This window comes from Musa acuminata, chromosome BXJ2-10 (assembly GCF_036884655.1).
Source record: "Musa acuminata AAA Group cultivar baxijiao chromosome BXJ2-10, Cavendish_Baxijiao_AAA, whole genome shotgun sequence".
Lineage (NCBI taxonomy): Eukaryota > Viridiplantae > Streptophyta > Magnoliopsida > Zingiberales > Musaceae > Musa > Musa acuminata.
In genome coordinates, this window is record NC_088347.1 from 22,006,075 (window position 1) to 22,026,166 (window position 20,092).

Below are 20,092 nucleotides of genomic sequence, written 5' to 3' on the forward strand. Positions count from 1 at the left end.
CTTATCTTTACCTTTCCTCGATGTGTGCCTTTTGGCCCCAAATCCGGCCACTGACACGTCTCATCTACGTGTTGGGTTGGTTGCCGTGATGGAGTAGCGAGCATCACATTACCGCTGCAATCGGCGGGCGATGGAGCGGGCGCTGAGGGCGTACATGGAGGTGCTGAGGCTGGTGCGGCGGCTCCCGCGGGAGACCAGGCCGTACTACGCCAAGTACGCGCGGGAGAACTTCGTCAACTACCGCGAGCTGGACGACTCCGCCTCGCTCGACGAGCTCCTGCAGCGAGCCTACACCCACACCACCTGGGTCCTCAACAAGGTCCTCTTTCCTCTCATCTCACTTCGGTTCCTCTTTTCTTCCTCGCCTAACCTTTTCGCTTCTTGTTTCAGTACTCCGTGGATCAGTCGGTCGCTGACAAGCTGAAGGAGATTTGCTGCGGCTGAGGCAGGCAAAGAGACAGACAGTTGCTCCCCAAATGTTTGCTGTTATTCCCAAGAGGGTAATAGTACTGAACGACTTAATTACTTTTGATGCTTTTAATTGGTGCAAACATGTGCATGGCAATCGTAGTATTTTAGTAGCTGTTCAAGAAGAGAAACTTGTCACCATCAAGGCTTTTGTAGCATAAAACTTTTCATTCATCTCTTGTATTTTTCATATAGAGAGAATAATGTGTGATGTTTTCAAGCTAGTGGCATGTTTTGAGACCGAGGAACTTGTTCTCTCCTGAGCTACAATGCTTGGGGCTCTAATTTCCAAGTTGGACTATGAATCTTCGCATTTCATTATATTGGCTAAAAATAATAATTTTCAAATTAACAAAGCATTATGAGGTCATAAAGTTGATACTCTATGACACCCACGATGAACAAGGAATTACTAACATAAAAGTATTAATTAGATAGTTGATTTTTCTGGAGTAAATTACTTTATTGAGGTAATACTTCCATTTTTTTTCATGCATGAAACACATTCCTATGTTATTATGCTCAATCAATATACAAAGTAAATATGTCATATCTAATTTATTTAGATTAAAAGGTGGATTGTTATTGGTGTTACGATAAAATATGTTTAGATATATATATATATATATATATATATATATATATATATATATATATATATATATATATATATATATATATATATATATATATATATATAACGGATATTTAGACTTCCAAATTTGTGAATTTTTTTTATTATCTTGTCTTTATTTAGTATTTTCTATTGAAAATCTAGGGATGTTTAAATTCAAGTTATTACTAGTAGAACCATATAATCTATACAGTATCATAATATTATCCTATCATGTTCAAAATAGAAATAATCTTGATATATTAGTGTTTTATAAATATTATCAAGAGTAATTAAAAAATAGATTGTGATAACAACCATTATAGGAAACTACAAATGTTTTTCTAATTGTTAATCATTTTAATAATTTACTCTTTCCAAAAATTAATTTTGTGGGCTTATTTGTCCATGGATTTGACATATATTGATTAAGTACAATATATTCTTGAAATAGTCAATGAGAAATAAAAAAAAATAAAATAAAGTAAGTTTCCTTATTGGCTTAATACAATCTATAAGTATATCAATGCTCATCAATATGCAACACTAGTTCATGCAGAAAAAAAAAGATATACTCAATGCATTAGACTCTCCATAATGTGAGGTTTGAAAAGGATCAATGCATATAATTTTATCTTTAAATATTTAAAAAATATTTTTTATGACTTAAACCTTGATTTTTCTATCACAAATGAATATATATATATATATATATATATACTATATTCATTCTTAGTTGAGTCCATCAAAATGACACATATGAGGCAGTCGATATAAATTATAATAATAACACACACGATTTACGATCTTAAAAAAGTACTGATAACATATATATTTCATATTTTACATACTTAGTTGAGTCAAATAAATTATATAATATTAATGATGATTAGATTTGGTTGATCAGCATTATTATCAGTGAATATAAACCACAATGACATGTAGGGGATACACATAAGAATATGTGATTTCTAAACTTTGCAAGGATGTTTATTTAAACCAAAAAAATTAATTAAAAGAATTCTACAGTAGAGATAAACATATCATTCGATATCGACTCGTGCCCTCGTTTTACTTTAAACATTCATAAAAAAAAACTTTGTTTACAATCAAATATAAATGTATATTTAAATAATTATAAATTTTAGACATTATAGTTTTATATTAACACTCTCATTTAATTTTATATTAATATATGTTCAATTTTGAGAGAGAATCTATGTGTCACATGTCATTCAAATCATCATTTATCATTATAAATTTTCTTCACTCCTTTTATTACAAACATAAACCCCATTCTTTTACTTTGTGACAATAAAAATTTTCTTTCCTCCTTCAAGGTATAAAAACACATTCTAAACAAGAAAATAAAGAAAGGATTTTTTCTTTTCTCGAATTACTTGAGACTACATTTAGGAATCTCGGATTAGTAACTCGAGTGTTAGAGTGATCAGGTCAGAAAAACTTCCCTAACCTTGATCTTTGTGTAGATGATACCTCGAGAGAACAATACATCTATCTTGAACCTACCTCAAACTCACTTCGAAGTCACCTCAGATCTACTTAGGATAATTCTACATATACAAATTCGGACCATATTAGGCTGATCAAGACTTTAACGATATTTTTTGCTAGCAAACTTGATTATAAATAATGTATTACTTGTTATAACAATCTTTTAGGAATTGGGAACTTGTTCACTATATATTTACCTATGTCATGACACAAGTAAAAAAAAGAAGAAGCAATATTATCTTTATCGTCGAATCAGTTTATTAAAGTGATACATTAATTACGACATAGGAATAGATGTATTATCTATAATAATTTATATTTAGATATTTTAGGTCATGAGGTTTGCGTCTTCGTTCATCCTAACCTAAATAGTGTATCTTTAAAATTAATTTTTGATTTAAAGTGTGCAATGGAACTAAATATCTCTCTTAGGTGATTATTTGGAAGGTAATTTATTTTTTAAATAATATTAAAAAATTTCTACTAAAATTTATTATTTTAGATATCTCACTAAAATTTATTTTTGCATGCACAACATGCAAATGCACATAATGACTATAAATACAATGGTGACTTATGCCCTACATCTTATAGTGCAAAAATTCCTCTCTCTCTCTCTCTCTCTCTCTCTTAAGTGTGATTGGGGATATATATATATATTATTTTTTGATATGAGGTTCGGGATCAAACTCCAACTCTCATGCTCACATAATTGGTATGATAAACAAAGGAAGATATGAGGCTCAAGTCCAATTGTAGTTCTCTCAATTACAAAAAAAAAAAGAAAAAAAAAAAGAAGGAGAACAAGGAAGGTTTCATTAGTTTGCAGCAAGTAAAACATCTTTTTTCTTGTAACACTTAGTTTGCAGCAAGTAAAACACTCAGAAAATACATAACAGAATATAGGAGATATGATAAAAAAAAACACCAACACAAATTCACTAATCTATGAAAATTATGATATAAAAAATATTATGTATTAATTTAATAGTTTTAATAAAAAGATTATATATATATATATATATAATATTTTTGTTTCATAATTTTTATACTTTAGTGTCTTTGTGTTGGAGTTTTTGTTATCCTCCCTTCTTTTATCTTCTCTGTTACTTTTTAGATCTATGATGATCTTACCATAAATCCCCATACATAAGAGAATAATTTAAAGAAAAAAAATCATAGAAGCTCTCTAGATATAAATTCTATACATGCGTTCCTTTAAAACATAAAAACTTATGCATATTTGATAGCTGATCTCCTTGGGTACCATAAATTAAATGTCACTTGAAACTCTAATTTATAATAATACCTTACATTCACTGTAATCTTCTTTAAGTGATGCCTTATATACTTATTTAATTGGAATAAATTAATATAGATGAAGTGGATAGCCAAAGTTTTTTTTTTTCAATACATATTAATGACAATGACATCTAAAGATATAAATTTTGATATTTCATAATAATATAAATGTGTTTTTCAATCTTTGAAAGGACATTATCTAAAATTTAGAACTTCAAAATAAATAAATAAATAAATAAAAGAATGTTACAGTAGATTTAAAAATGTCACTTCATATATTCTCATCATCTCATAATGCAAGAGAAGACTCTCCCTCCCCAATAATGCAGACCATTGGTTTAAGAGTTACTTAAAATGACTTTGCACTCACAAAGACTACAACTCATATTTGCTATTAACTTTTCTAATTAGCACTATATATATATATATATATAATTTAATATAAATTTAAATTTAATATATATAGTGTATCATTGCATATTAAATTTAAATTTGGACACAAGGAATCATTTGTTAGTTTTTCTATACTCAAAATATTTAGTGAATATTATTATAAGCTAATTTATCACTCTCACTTAGGAGACTCCTCATGTGGAAAACCAATACCAAAGCCATCGTTCTTCGCTCTCATATCTTAGATTTTTAGTATCAACTTGAGTATATTCAATCTGAAATTATTTATTTATTATATATCATAAATTGTGTATAAAAGATGTTAGAGGAAAATATTATTGATGTTTTGATTAACCTGATGTGATCCAGATCCATCTAACTAGAATTTTTCATGGTGTTTTCGATGTAAAAATATTATACTCCCAAAGTGTTACTTACACGAAGACAAAGATCATTGGAGGTTTTTCGACTCGATCCTTTTAATGCTCAGGTTAGTAAACCGAAGTCCTCAAATATGGATTTCAGTCGTTCCAAAAGAGAATCCTCCCCACTATTTATAATATTTTTTTTCATCTTAAAAGATAAGAATGAAGCTTGAGATTAACTTCCTTGTACGATGAGAAAGAAGTTTATGATTATCTTTCTTCTTATCTTAAGATTAACTTCCTTGAGATTAACTTCCTCCCCACTATATATCTCCTTCATAAAAATATTTTAAGATTAACTAGTCTTTTCTTCTTATCTTAGCACAAGAAATCTTTAAAATAATATTTTTATTTAGTAATAAACTTTATTATTCTTTTATCTTCTTCTATGTTAAAAATTAATTCTTATTTTTTTTCTTCGGAGAGTGACATAAAATCTATATTATTTATCACATCTTTAAAATTATCCAAGGAAATTTTCTTTTAAACCTTTTGATCCGACAAAAATCTTCACCTTAATTTTTATTTTTTGTATTTTTTTATCAAACCTAGGTAATAACGAGATCTAAAATAATTTATAAAAATTATCATTAATATTTAGAACTACGAATTAAACCCAAGAATCTAACCAAATAACTACCAAAAAAAACTTTAAGGGGAATAACTAAAAAGAACCTGGGAATGACCTCTTAATCAAGCAAACAATATTGACGTCTTGGAAAATATAAAAGTTAGGATGGGGAGGGATATGATGGTTCCATTAAAATATGAGACTTGATTTGATTGTGATCACGATCGTTGTCACCTTTATCTCATCTTCTCTCTCAACACCAACGCCATCATCATTTCTCGTCTCCTCCGAGTTTAGTGACGTAAGAGCAAAGTTATATAATCTATCCTCTTCTCTTATTTTTATTTTTTATTTTTTTAAAAATTTATATTTACATTTAATTCATATTTATATTTATTAAGAAAATTTGTGGTCTTCATAAAAAAAATCTTATAATGTGGTCCAAAAAAAATAAAAATATAATTTACTTAGGAATAACACATACTTAGTTTTTTCTAGATAATTTTTAAAATTTATGCAATATAATATTAATTAAGAAAACCGGATTACTATTACCAAATCACGTCATGGCTTCAAACAGCATATTATTCCAAAATCGAATTCGATATGATGTTAAAAACGTGGTCGGCAGGATTCGAACCTGCGCGGGCAGAGCCCACATGATTTCTAGTCATGCCCGATAACCACTCCGGCACGACCACATTTCGTGATGTTTTCCTGTTACCTAATTATATATATAATTTATTTATAAACGCTCTCTTTTTCTATTCCAGTCATCATAGCTCGACCCTTCAGACTCTGTATTATCTCAAATTTCTAATGTCCAAATTTGCATAACGTATCCCTCGTGATTTTTGGTATTTATTTATGTAAATATAAGGTTAATATGTAACCATTCTCATTAAGTTTATTATTCATTATCATCAATTTCTTCATTTATTATGGTTTAAATATTTTGATTTATCATTGTAATTGTTATTATAAAATATTTTATTTAATATCATTAAAAAAATTTATTATGATCCAAACATTATAAATTTAAATTAATTCTTGAACGTTATGAATCTTGTGATAATAAATGTTTTCGACGGGAGAACGTCTATATAAACGAGGGTTTTTATCCTTGTGCTCAATATTAAGTCTAAAGGATTTTCTATACTATATGAAGTGAGAGTTCTGAGTCGAGAAGTATCAAAATATAAAAAGAAACTATTGCTAAAATTCTTCACAACAATGGCTCGACGTATGCAATTTTTGTTTCTCTTATAATAGTTTAAAAACACATTTTGGTATTAAAATTTCTGATAGTTGGTATCTAAGCCATTAATCTCTATCTCGATATGAAAGAGTTTTCATTTTTTATATCATGAATATGGCTTGATTTTGGTTTCTTTTTTAAACTTCTTGATATATTTCATGTTGAAGATCATGAGGATATAACATTTTTAATATTTTTAGTCGATAAAATGCTCATATTATGTATGAATATTTGGTTATATTAATTCATGCCTATGAGCCAATTTTATATGTTCAAAATGTCTAATGACTCATATAATCTTAATTAATTAGAAATTAGTCATAGTATCATTAATTAATTAAAATTATATATAAAGTTAAAATAAGGATCACATAAGTAATTAGATATAATATTTTATCTAAATATATTTAATATAATAATTATTATCCTATAGGATCTTTTATTATATTTATATAATTAATTAAGATAAAATATCATATTATTTTCATAATTTACCATAAGGGTTATGAATTGGAATATAATTTGATAGTTTTATTATAAAGACCATTTAAATCTATTTGAATTAAAAATTTAGCCCACAATCAATTTTAATATTATGAGATTCATCTTTTTGCATATTTAACATTAGTAAAACATGTAATTTAAACTATTAAGCCTCAAATTTTGACATAAACATATTTGATTTTATGTAATTTCTTAAACTGTTAATTTTTTTTTATATTGAATGTAACATTCCTGAACTTATGGGTGATAACTATAAGATATGGAAGTAGAGGATTCTTCTCCATTTAAGATCGATGTATATTGATTATGCTATTAGGAAATACGAACTAGTTATAGTTACTAATACTAGCACTCCAATTGAGGTTGCGTTATACGAGTGATGGGAGCGATCCAATCGGCTCAACGTGATGTTTATCGAGACTAAGATAACTGTTGGGATATGTGGTTTTATTAATCAGCATAAGAAGGTCCGAGACTTGCTACAAGTTACCGATGAGTAATTCGTCATTTTGAAAAAGGCATTAGCAAGTGTCCTAATAATGAAATTCTCATCCCACAAACTCACCAACATAAAGGGTATGCGTGAGCATATAATGCAAATGCAAGATATTATGGTTCAACTTAAGAAACTCGAGGTTAATATGTCAAAATCCTTCTTAGTGCACTATATTCTGAACACTCTTCTACATCAATATAAATCTTTTAAGATTTCATACAACACACATAAGGATAAATAATCAATCAATGAATTAATGACTATGTGTGTTCAAGAATAAGAGAGGCTAGTGATGGAGCTGGGTGAGAGTGCATTAGTGGTAACCACTCGTGGGAAGAATAAAATTGATAAAAAATCAAACCAATTAGAAAGCTCATCTACAAGGAAAATGTAAAATATCACCCTAAGTTGATATTAAGAAAGAAACAAAGTGTTTCTTCTATAAAAAGAAGGGACACATGATGAAGGAATAAATGAAATTCTAACAATGACTTGAAAAAAAAAGGTAAACCAACCTCGTTTGTGTATTATAAATCTAATATGGTTAATATTAATATTAACACGTGGTGAATTAACTTTGGATCAACAATCCATATTGTAAACTTTTTGCAGGGTATGCCAAACCTAAAAAAGCTAATAGAAAGTGAGCAAAGCATCTTATCAGGTAAGATGGGCTCACATGTGGAGGCAATTGGAATATGCAGTTTAACTTTAAGTAATGGTTTTATTTTAAAATTGGAAAGGATCTTTTATGTACCAAGTTTATCATGAAACTTAATTTTTATTTCCAGACTCGTATCAGTTGAATATTCCTTTAATTTTCAAGACACATCAGGTTATTTATTATATAAATCTGATTGTGTTAGGAAAGGAATTTTGTCTGATGATCTTTATCGTATTTTCTTACAAAATGATAACACTCAAAGTTCAATGCATGTTCACGCTTGCACTAAAAGGTGTAATATTAATGATGACTCCTTTATGTTATGGCATCGGAGATTAGGGCATATCTCCATATAGAGAATTAAGAGATTAGTTAATGATGGAGTATACTATTGATTTTACTAATTTTAAAACTTGTGTGGACTGTATTAATGGAAAGCAGACCAACAAGTCCAAGAAATATGCTAATAAGAGTTCAGATATATTAGTGATCATTCATACTGATATATGTTGTACAAACATTTGCACACATAGTGTATATCTATTTGCTTCATAATAAATCTTTAAGGCTGAAGTTGAGAACTAATGTGGTAAGTAAATTAAAATTATGAGATCAAATAGAGGTAGAGAATATTATGGTAGATATACTGAAAATAGATAAATACCTAGTTCTTTTGCTAAGTTTATTCAAGAACATATGATTGTTGCCCAATACACTATGTTTGATTTTCTATACTAGAATGATGTTGCAGATAAAAAAATCGAACATTATTTGACATGGTGCGGAGTACGCTTAGCAACTCCAATCTTCCGATATTCTTATGGACTAAAGTATTAAAAACTATTATGTATATATTAAATCGAGTTCCAACCAAGCTGTCCTAAAAACGGTTTCATATAAATAGCATATACTACATAAGTAAACTACATTTGGTCAACTTATTTAGCGACTGGATTAAGTAATCCGATTTCAATTCTCACTTCTTTTACTTGGTTATCGAGTAATCCAAGCTCATTGTTCCTTTGGGCAGCAAAGAAACCCCACCCCCCTTAGTCAACGCTTGGGAGCGCCACATGCATGCTTTGACCAATCCGCAACAGAATTCCTTTCCCTTAAAGTAAACTCGACACCTTTCTCCATGGCTTACTCACATACCGATCTATCTATATAGATAGCCCTAAAACTACAACGCCATTGCGCTGACACCCTTTGGTTCTCGTCCTCGGCAAAGCAATGGCCTCCTGGTCTTCCATAACGCTCGCTTTGGTGCTCATCTTCTCCAAGTCGAAAGCGCAAGGTGCAAGCTCGATCTCGTCGTCACGAAACCTGCACGCAATCTACTCGATGACGTTTGGACTTGCTTCGCAGGGACCGGCGTGGAGTGCGAGCGCTTGGACGCGAGCGCTCGCGCCTACGCGGTGTCGTCGTCGGGAATGCGCTGCGTGCTGGAGAGGAACGCCGGGGGCGCCTACGCGTGCGCCATGTCGGAGATCGGCGCCGAGGGGTTCGTCGACTGGGTCGAGACGGAAGGGTGCATCGCGGCGTGCGGCCTCGATCGGAGAACCGTCGGGATATCGTCGGACTCGTTGCTGGACGCTAACTTCCAGCGGAAGCTGTGCTCCTCGGAGTGCTTCCGTGGCTGCCTCAACATAGTCAACCTCTTCTTCAATCTCGCAGCTGGTGAAGGTACACTGCAAGCACAGTAATATCATAGCCACTTGTTGTGATCTTGACGTGTGGATTCACCGTCCCAAGGTGCCTCCTTTTCCTGCAATTTGGTCGGACCTTCTCCATGGGATTCTTCCTGCGAGCTAAGGAGCAGGGAAGAGGGAGGAGAGAGAGAGAGAGTAGCGAAAACGAGCGAGAGGTTGGGGTAAGTGCGAGGCGCTTCTTCGGAAGAGTGAAGCCAACACCGCGGTGCAGCAGAGCGGGGAAGGAGATAAAAAGAGAGAGAGAGAGAGAGAGAGAGCTGTAACGTTCCAACTGAACTTTGAATGTTCAAAAAAAAAGTTCCAAGTGTTTATCTAAAGAATACCGATAGAAGCGACATACTTTTGAATTTGCAACAGCAGCCAAAGAATTAGGACACATTAACTCGGAATTTTCTGCCTTTGCTATTCCTAAAAATGACATTATATCGCCAAAGAAATTTCACTTTCATGCTTGACACATCTCACATACTTTGACGCAGCGCTTGTCGGCATTCAACTCTATCGTCGAAGAACTTGCTTGTATCACCCTCAATTTGACATGTCTCGTGGCCTTTGCCAGCAACAACCTGCAGCATCACATCATAGTCTTCAGTCCAAAGTACTAGAAGCTGAAATTGAGTTACACATATCCTTTGTCTAACAAGAGAGAGAAAGGTTTGAGAATACTGTGACCAAGGGTCAGAAGAAGAGAGTTACAATGATATCTCCTTCCTTTCCCATGGCAATGGCAGCTTGCAGGGCTACTCTTCTGTCCTCATTTACTAAGAGTGTACAGCCATTTGGAAGCTTTGGATAGATTTTGCTTCCGCCGGGTGGTGAGGACTCTTGCATTGTGTATCCAACACCAGCTAGCATGTCATCCAAGATTGTCGCTAGCAATGTCATCGAAGCATGTTTTAGAAGTTATTATATCTGAATAACAACATAGGCATACGGCCAATAGGTGTTGCATTGCTTTCAGAAATATATGACAAACCAAATTGGCATATAACATACAGAATACATACATGGATCTTCGTTCCTTGGATTGTCTGATGTCAGAATAACCACATCACTTTTATCAGCTGCAATTTTTGTCATCAGCGGCCTCTTCCCCCGATCTCTTTCTCCGCCACATCCAAAGACTAGAAGCGAAACATTAACTATCAGCATGCATCAAATCACCCTACAACAACTAGTATTGCTAGTATAAAACTATGGTTAGCCACTTTTCTGATCTTTTACTTCCTTCTTGTGAAAATACACTTATGAATTGTGTTTTGGATTCCCAACATAAAAAAGACACACAAAAGTGCTGAACTTGAGATGTTGCAACTATAGAAGAACTTTTGGTGCCAATCTTCGTATGCTCAAATGCTACATGAGAGTTTTGAGCAGGTTTTTCTGAAAGTGCACAGACAGCATTTGATGGAATTATCATAAAATTGGAAGTCAGCTGATTGAGATAAAAGTCATGTAAAGCTCTACATTACCATCTTATCTCACTGATACATATAATAATATACTTGTACATTGGTATTGTTTAGGACCTAGCAAAAATGCTCTGCAATTGAGACCTCTCTTTAGCACATATAGGGAAGAAAATATTAGAATCTAAACCGAGCAATCTCTTATGCTGGAAATTAAGTTTTCGACGAACAATTACCGAGCACTGAATTAGGTAACTTGAAATTTTCATTCAGTATGATAATCTGCAGAATGTGCTGAAAGTAAAGCATGAATTGGTATACCAGTGATAACTCTTCGTGGGTTGAGTTCTCGGACAGCATCCAGAAGTCTACACACAGCATCGGGTGTGTGTGCATAGTCTACAATCACGGCGAAAGGCTGCCCCTCGTCAATTAACTCAAACCTGCCGGCAACCCCTTTCACCGCCTCGATTCCCCTCACGATGTCCTCCAGCTTCAGGCCGACGGCAATCCCAACAGCAACGGCTGCGAGGATGTTGTAGATGTTATACCTCCCAAGCATCCCTGAGTTGATCTCTAGTGCCCCCTTTGGCGTGCTCACCCAAACCTTAGTCTTGAACAATGAAAGCTCGGACTTTAGAGGGTAGACGTCGGCGTTCTCGTTCTGCATTCCAAATGTAACGAGTGGAACATCTGCATTCCCGTGATCGATGAAGTATGGGGCATTTGGGTCATCGATGTTCACAACCTTCCTGTGCCTGTTGGGGTCGACCATCTTCGCAAAGAGCTTGCCTTTGCTCTTCTTGTACGCCTCCATGGTCCCATGGAAGTCGAGATGGTCCCTGGTGAGGTTCGTGAAGACTGCTACGTTGAAGTCTAGCTCATTGCACCTCCCCTGCACCAGCCCCTCGGAAGAAGTCTCCATGACGAGTGCCTTGGTACCAGAGCGAACCATCTTCGCCATCAGTCTCTGGGCTGGCACGGCGTCGGGGGTCGTTCGGGAAGCTTCCAGCATCTCATCTCCATTAATGAAGAAGCATACGGTGCCAAACAGCCCTGTTCCGTACCCCATTGTCTCGAAGATAGATCTAACCAAATTGGTCGTCGTCGTCTTACCGTTCGTTCCCGTGACACCGACCACAAAGAGGCTCCTCGACGGATGCCCATAGAATGTAGCAGCAATAACAGGCAGCGCTGAATCGGTAGCATTCACTACGACGACAGCCTTGCAGCCGCAGCGCAAGATTTGAGCTTTAACACTCTCTTCGCCTACCACCAGTGCTACAGCTCCTCGGTTACAAGCCTCGGTAAGATACAAGTGGCCATCCGTCTTCGATCCGACACGGGAGATGAAGAGATCCCCCTGGCAGACCTCCCTAGAGTCGTCCTGAACTCCAGTGATCAAGGCGTCCAGATCCCCGTAAATCGCCGTGGGGGTGACTCCGCTCTTCTCGAGGAGCTCGGCGAGAGTCATCTGGAACTTGGTTTCTGACACCCCTGCATCATAATTCCCGAAGGAATCAAGAGGAGGGCCAAAGGATGACAGCATTATGCGATCACCATAGGTCGATTTCCCCAAAGGTGTCTCCTTTTCCTGCAATCCGGTCGGACTTTCTTCACGGGATCCTTCCTCCGAGCTAATGTCGCGACGCCCGAAAGAGACTTTGCAACTGAGCGGAGCCACCTTCGAGACGTTGCGGGAGAAGTCGTGTGCGGCCAAAGCGCGGTCTTTTTTGGGCGACATATAGCTAAGCTTGGAGCCAATGTTCAGGGCGGAGTGGGGTGCGACGGCTCGGCGGAGGGAGAGAAGAGAAGGGGAGAAAAGAGAGCATGGGAGAGGGAGGAGAGGGGAAGAGGAGGAGAAAGAGAATGGCGAAGAGCACAGAGAGGGTGAGGTCATTGGGAGGTTCTCCTTGGGGGCGAGTTGGAAATGGGGCGGGAGATATGGTCGAGCGCTGCAGGGCGAGTCTGTCCGCGCCTCTCGCACAAACCCCACTTGTGGAGCCCGCTTCCGAAATGAGCGTCACCAACACGTGGGCTCGGGCTCCACTGGTTATGTATGCCAGCGGGTCATCCAAGATCAGGAAGACGCACGAGCAGCACGCATTTGCATTATATATTGTAGCGATAATCCCACTGATCCAAATAAATGAGTTGATTGAATATACTATTCACGACACGACAATGCGCCATGGCATCATATGGCTATGACACTTGTCAGAAAATAAAAGAGCAGTCTGAATGTACTATTCACGATATGGCAGCGATGACAACGCGACATGTGATTATAAGTCTGACACGTATCAGAAATATAGGAGTAATTACTTAATTGGTAAATAAAATTACTTTCTTACCTTTTATTTTTCTTATCTTTACATTTTATTGACTAAAAAAATAATTTTCAAATTAACAAAGCATTATGAGGTCATAAAGTCGATACTCTTTGACATCCATGATGAACAAGGAATTACTAACATAAAAGCATTAATTAGATTGTTGATTTTTCTGGAGTAAATTACTTTATTGAGGTAATACTTCAATTTTTTTCATGCATCAAACACATTCCTATGCTCAATCAACATGCAAAGTAAATATGTCATATCTAATTTAGTTAGATTAAAAGGTGGATTGTTATTTAAGCATATTAATTACATGCTTCCATAGTCATGCCATTTCGTATGTTTGACAAGTATTGTTATTACGATAAAATTTCTCCTTTAATATGAGAAAAAGTGTGTATATATATATGTATATATGTATATGTGTATATATACGTATGCACGTATACGTATGCATACGTGTATATATATATCCACATAATGGATATTTCAACTTCCAAATTTGTGAATTTTTTTATTATCTTATTTTTTATTTAGTATTTTCTATTGAAAATCTAGGGATGTTTAAATTCAAGTTATTACTAATTGATCCCATATAATCTATATAGTATCATAATATTATCCTATTATGTTTGAAATAGAAAACTACAAATGTTTTTCTAATTGGTAATCATTTCAATAATTTACACCTTCCTATTATAGTATCATAATATTATCCTATTATATTTAAAAATAGGTCATGATAACAACTAGGAAACTACAAATGTTTTTCTAACCGTTAATCATTTCAATAATTTACACCTTCCAAAAATTAATTCTGTGGGCTGATTTGTCCATGGATTTGATATATATTGATTAAGTACAATATATTCTCGAAATAGTCAATGAGAAATCAAAAAATAAAATAAGTTTTCTTATTGGCTTAATACAATCTATAAGTTTATCAATACTCATCAATATGCAACACTAGTTCATGTAAAATATATATATATACTCAATGCATTAGATTCTCGATAATGTGAGGTTTAAAACGGATCAATGCATATAAGTTTTTTGTCACATATGAATATATATATATATATATATATATATATATATATATATATATATATATATATATATATATAATTCATTCTTAGTTGAGTCGATCAAAATTACACATATGAGGTAGTTGATCTAAATTATAAGAATAACACACAATTTATGATCCTAAAAATAGTCCTGATATCATATATATTTCATATTTTATATACTTAGTTGAGTCAAATGAATTATATAATATTAATAATGATTAGATTTGATTGATCAGAGTTATTTTCAATGAATATAAACCATAGTGACATGTAGGGGATACCCATATCAACATTTCATAATGAAGAATATATGATTTCTAAACTTTGCAAGGATGTTTATTTAAATCAAAAAAATTAATTAAAGGAATTCTACAGTCGAGATAAACATATCGACTCATGCCCTCATTTTACTTTAAATATTCATATAAATAACTTTATTTATAATCAAATATAAATGTATATTTAAATAATTATAAATTTTAGATATTATAGTTTTATATTAACACTCTTATATAATTTTATACTAATATGTGTTCAACTTTGAGAGAGAATCCATCATCAACTAACACGTGGTTGTCACGTGTCATCCAAATCATCATTCATCATATATAAAGATTCAATGTAGAGAAACATAAACTTTGTATTCATTCTGGAAGGAAGGTAATTATAAATTTTCTTCTCTCCTTTTATTACAAACATAAACCCCTTCTCTTCCTTTATGAGCATGAAAATTGTATTTCCTTTCTTCGATGTATAAAAACATATTCTAAACAAGAAAATAAAGGAAAGACTCTTTTTTTTCTCGAACTACTCGAGGTTACATTTAGGAATCTCGGATTAGTAACTCAAGCGTCAGAGTGATCAGGTCGAAAAAACTCCCCTGACCTTGATCTTTATGTAGATGGAATCTTGAACTTACCTCAAACCCACTTCGAAGTCACGTCAGATCCACTTCGGATAATCCTGCATATACAAATCCAGATCATATTAGGTTAATCAAGATTTTAATGATATTTTTCGCTAGCAAACTTGATTATAAATAATGTATTATTTGTTATAACAATCTTTATCTTTGTGAATCAGATTATCAAAGTGATATATTAATTACAACACAGGAATAGATGTATCCATCGTTAATAATTTATATTTAGATATTTTATGTCATGGGGTTTGTGTCTTCAATCAATCGTTCATTCTAACCTAAATAGTGTATCTTTAAAATTTATTTCCGATTTAAAGTGTGCAATATAACTAAATATCTCTTTTAGGTGATTATTTGAAAGGTAATTTATTTTATAAATAATATTAAAAATTATATATATAATTTATAATTTTAGATATCTCACAAAAGATACAGTCCACTATGCATGCACAATATGAAAATGGACATAATGACTATTAAATACAAAGATCACTTGTGCCATATATTTTATAGTACAAAAATTCCTCTCTCTCTCTCTTCATGTATGAGTGTAATTACGGATATATATATAAGGTCCAGGATCAAACTCCAACTCTCATGCTCACATAATTGGTATGATAAACAAAGGAAGACATGAGGCTCAAGTCCAATTGTAGTTCTCTCAATTACACAAAAAAAAATAAAAATGAGAACAAGGAAGGTTTCATTAGTTTGCAGCAAGTAAAACACTCAGTTATTAGAGACGTTAAGGGATTAAAGTTGTAATCCTTTTTCTTGAGATTGTTCTCTTGAGTTTGGAAACTTAAAGATTGTTATATTCTTGATTAGAAAATGCGGAATAATATATAGGAGATAGGATAAAAAACACCAACACAAATTCACTAATCTATGAAAATTATGATATAAAAAATATTATAGGTATAAATTTAATAGTTTTAATAAAAATATTAAATATATATATAATATCTTTGTATCATAATTTTCATAGGTTAGTGTCTGTGTTAGAGTTTTTGTTATCCTCCATTCATTTATCTTCTCTTTTGCTCTTTAGATTTAGAATTTGATGATCTTACCACAAATCCCCATCCATAAGAGAATAATTTAAAGAAAATAAATCACAGAAACAAACTCTCTAGATTTAAAGTCTATACATGCATTCCTTTAAAACCTAAAAACTAATACATATTTGATAGCTGATCTCCTTGGGGTACCATAAATTAAATATCTCTTGAAACTCTAATTTATAATAATACCTTACATTCACTATAATCTTCATTAAGTGATACCTTATATACTTATTTAACTGGAATAAATTAATATAGATGAAGTGGTTAGCCAAAGTTTTTTTTTTTCAATGCATATTAATGACATTGACATGTAAAGATGTAAATTTTGATATTTCATAATAATATAAATATATTTTTTAAACTTTGAAAGGACATTATCTAAAATTTAGAACTTCAAAATAAATAAATAAATAAAATAATGTTACACTAGATTTAAACATGTCACTTCATATATTCTCATCGAGAAGACTCTCCCTCCCCAACAATGCAAACCATGGGTTTAAGAGTTCCTTAAGATGACTCTACGCTGACAAAGACTACAATATATATATATATATATATAGTGTCATTGCATATTAAATTTAAATTTTGACATAAGCAATCATTTGTTAGTTTTTCTTTACTCAAAATATTTAGTGAATATTATTATAAGCTAATTTATCAGTCTCACTTGGGAGATCCTCTTATGGAAAACCAATACGAATGCCATCGTTCTTCACTCTAGTGTCTTAGATTTTTAGCATCACTCGAGTATATTAAATTTAAAATTTTTTTTTATTACATATCATAAATCAGGTATAAAAGATGTTAGAGGAAAATATCGTTGATGTCTTGATCAATCTGATGTGATTTAGATTCGTATAAGCAGAATTGTCCAAGGTGTTTTCGATGTGAAAATATTATGCTCCCAAAGTGTTACTTATACGAAGACCAAGATCAATAGAGGTTTTTCGACTCGATCCCTTTAATGCTCAGGTTAGTAAATCGAAGTCCCTAAATATGGGTTCGAGTCATTCCAAAAGAGAATCTTCCCCACTATTCATAATATATTTTTCCACCTTAAAAGATAAGAATGAAGCTTTGGATTAACTTTCTGGATGAGAAAGAAGTTTGTGATTGTCTTTCTTATCATAATAAATAAGAAGAAAATTTGTATAGACAAACATATATATGGTGACTTGGATCCCACGTAACGATCATGTATTAGACATATAATATACTCGAGTATTTACTATAATAGAAATTAGCTATAATGAATAAATATTGAGATCATGTGTTTGTTGCAATAAAACTTAGCAGTATTAATGACATTGAGAATATATTTGAACCAGAGATTCATTTGATGGTTAAATGATATATTGGCATGTTTAAAGCTTGCACAACACTAAACCCTAATTCTTATTAATAATATTTACTTTCAACTTTCGGATTGAGAATTTATTTATAACCAAATATCTAATTGATAAATTATAAATTACTTATACTTTATTTGTACAACCATGTGTTATGTTTACATAGTTTAATCAAATACTCTCATATAACTTTAGATTAACCAATATGTTCAACTTGATTATTATTTGTTATAACATTTTTCTTTAAATTGAGAACTTGAAGAAAAAATTATCTACAAAAGACTTAAAAAGACCCAAGTGATGCACATCCAAGAGTAGAAGTATAATTATCTTTGTTGTCGAATTCACTTATTATTTTTTATAATTCTTATGAAATATATAGCACCCCAATAGGTCCCATATCGAAGGCAATATCATATATATGACATTATAGAGAAATAGTCGGATCCAAGTTTTGTGAATCGTAATCTAAATAGTATATCTTTTAAAATTATTCTTTTGTACAATGGATCTAAAGATCTCGTTTGGTGAATCCTAAATTTTTATTTGGAAGGAAATTATGTCATGAATATCATAGAAAATTTTTTATCATAATTTTTATTTTTAGATATCCAATAAAAATACACTCTCTTACCCATGTATGCATCCCGATAGTATAATAATTTCTCTTTCTCTCTCTCCATATATGAGTATGATAGGATAGATAGGGTTTCAAAGATATGTATATTTTTCCATTTATGAGTATGACAGGATAGATAGGGTTTCAAAGATATGTATATTTTTTTTTATGGAAGCTTTGGGATCGAACTCTGAATCTCATACTCACATATTTAATACGAGAAAATTAAGACATGAGGTTCAAGTTCAATCCCAGACTTTTTATAAAAAAAAAGGAAAGAAAGAAAGAAAGAACATGAATGATCTATTGATTTGCAGATAAAACTATCCATCAAGGCTTGTGAGTCCTCTAGTTTCTTTTCATTAATAGCTATATTTTTCTTTTTAATGTCCACTATGTTATAATTACTATTTTTTCTCTTATCAATGAATGTCTCACAAGAAGAACAAAAAAAGAGATAAAAAATAAGTGTGGATATCAGTTTTGATATTTATCCCTTTAATTGTAACTTTTAACATACTGGACCATAAATATGATTTATCCATATAAATATGATTTATTTGCAACATTTACATCAAGATTCTTTTACAGTGATTTATATTTGATCAATTATAAAATATATATATGTCATAGTTGTATAACCATGTTTAGCATTTAGTCTGATATATTATATGTTGTAAATAATATTTTTTATCTTTCGCACTTGCATATATCTCATGAAAGATAATTTGAGTATAGACAATAATTTTGTCACACACACACATAAAATTTGTATAGTGATGATGAAACTCAAATTGATACTAATATCTTTACACACTCAAATTGATACTAATATCTTATAAAATTTGTATAGTGATGATGAAACTCAAATTGATACTAATATCTCATGTAAAGATATTTTTAATATTTAGTAATGATTGAAGATATTTTTAATATTTAGTAATGATTGAATATTCAGGGTACTTTATCCATTTTTAATTGCAGTGTTTCTTTTAATTCAACTAGCTAATAGTTTACACACTCAAATTGATACTAATATCTTATGTAAAAATATTTTTAATATTTAGTAATGATTGAATATTCGAGATATTTTATCTATTTTTAATTACGGTGTTTTTATTAATTCAATTAGCTAATAGTCGTATCGCACCAGGTAAACATTAAAAGAAATATTCGGGGTATTTTATCCATTTTTAATTGTGATATTTTTTTTATTCAACTAGCTAGTAGTAGTATCACGAGTGGCACCAAATGAATATTAAAAGGAGAATACGAAAGAATATTTATGTAATATTAAAATCTCAGGAAAAAAATATTCATTTTAAAATTTTGAAAATATAGATTTATTAGAGCACCCAAATTTATTTTATTTATCTATTATGATATATAA

General features: G+C 32.0%; 3 protein-coding genes and 1 non-coding gene across 4 annotated transcripts; 2 read left to right on the forward strand and 2 right to left on the reverse strand.

The window, feature by feature from the left end:
- Window positions 1-32: 32 nt before the first annotated feature.
- LOC135624207 (LYR motif-containing protein At3g19508-like) lies at window positions 33-642 on the forward strand. Its single transcript, XM_065127615.1, has 2 exons — window positions 33-319; window positions 391-642. The coding sequence occupies exons 1-2, from the start codon at window positions 131-133 to the stop codon at window positions 442-444; spliced, it is 243 nt and encodes an 80-aa protein (XP_064983687.1). The 5' UTR covers window positions 33-130; the 3' UTR covers window positions 445-642.
- A 5,264-nt stretch (window positions 643-5,906) lies between these two features.
- On the reverse strand, window positions 5,907-5,988 carry TRNAS-AGA (transfer RNA serine (anticodon AGA)). Its single transcript has one exon. It is a non-coding gene; the product is annotated as a tRNA-Ser (tRNA).
- Window positions 5,989-9,442: 3,454 nt separating this feature from the next.
- On the forward strand, window positions 9,443-9,915 carry LOC135625662 (uncharacterized). The gene is made up of 2 exons (XM_065130745.1): window positions 9,443-9,506; window positions 9,578-9,915. The coding sequence occupies exons 1-2, from the start codon at window positions 9,443-9,445 to the stop codon at window positions 9,913-9,915; spliced, it is 402 nt and encodes a 133-aa protein (XP_064986817.1).
- A 261-nt stretch (window positions 9,916-10,176) lies between these two features.
- LOC135625963 (UDP-N-acetylmuramoyl-L-alanyl-D-glutamate--2,6-diaminopimelate ligase MurE homolog, chloroplastic-like) lies at window positions 10,177-13,292 on the reverse strand. The gene is made up of 4 exons (XM_065131126.1): window positions 11,652-13,292; window positions 10,929-11,045; window positions 10,618-10,793; window positions 10,177-10,487 (listed from the first exon to the last, which is right to left on the reverse strand). Exons 1-4 carry the CDS (start codon window positions 13,228-13,230, stop codon window positions 10,383-10,385), a joined length of 1,977 nt encoding a protein of 658 aa, XP_064987198.1. The 5' UTR covers window positions 13,231-13,292; the 3' UTR covers window positions 10,177-10,382.
- Between the last annotated feature and the right edge of the window lie 6,800 nt (window positions 13,293-20,092).

Coding starts and splice junctions, on each gene's coding strand:
- LOC135625662 (XM_065130745.1), top strand. CDS start 9,443: ATGGCCTCCTGGTCTTCCATAACGCTCGCTTTGGTGCTCATCTTCTCC. Junction 9,507..9,577: donor CTCCAAGTCGAAAGCGCAAG/GTGCAAGCTCGA, acceptor CTTGCTTCGCAG/GGACCGGCGTGGAGTGCGAG.
- LOC135624207 (XM_065127615.1), top strand. CDS start 131: ATGGAGCGGGCGCTGAGGGCGTACATGGAGGTGCTGAGGCTGGTGCGG. Junction 320..390: donor CCACCTGGGTCCTCAACAAG/GTCCTCTTTCCT, acceptor TTCTTGTTTCAG/TACTCCGTGGATCAGTCGGT.
- LOC135625963 (XM_065131126.1), bottom strand. CDS start 13,230: ATGACCTCACCCTCTCTGTGCTCTTCGCCATTCTCTTTCTCCTCCTCT. Junction 11,046..11,651: donor CCCACGAAGAGTTATCACTG/GTATACCAATTC, acceptor TTTCGCTTCTAG/TCTTTGGATGTGGCGGAGAA. Junction 10,794..10,928: donor TCCAAGGAACGAAGATCCAT/GTATGTATTCTG, acceptor TGACATTGCTAG/CGACAATCTTGGATGACATG.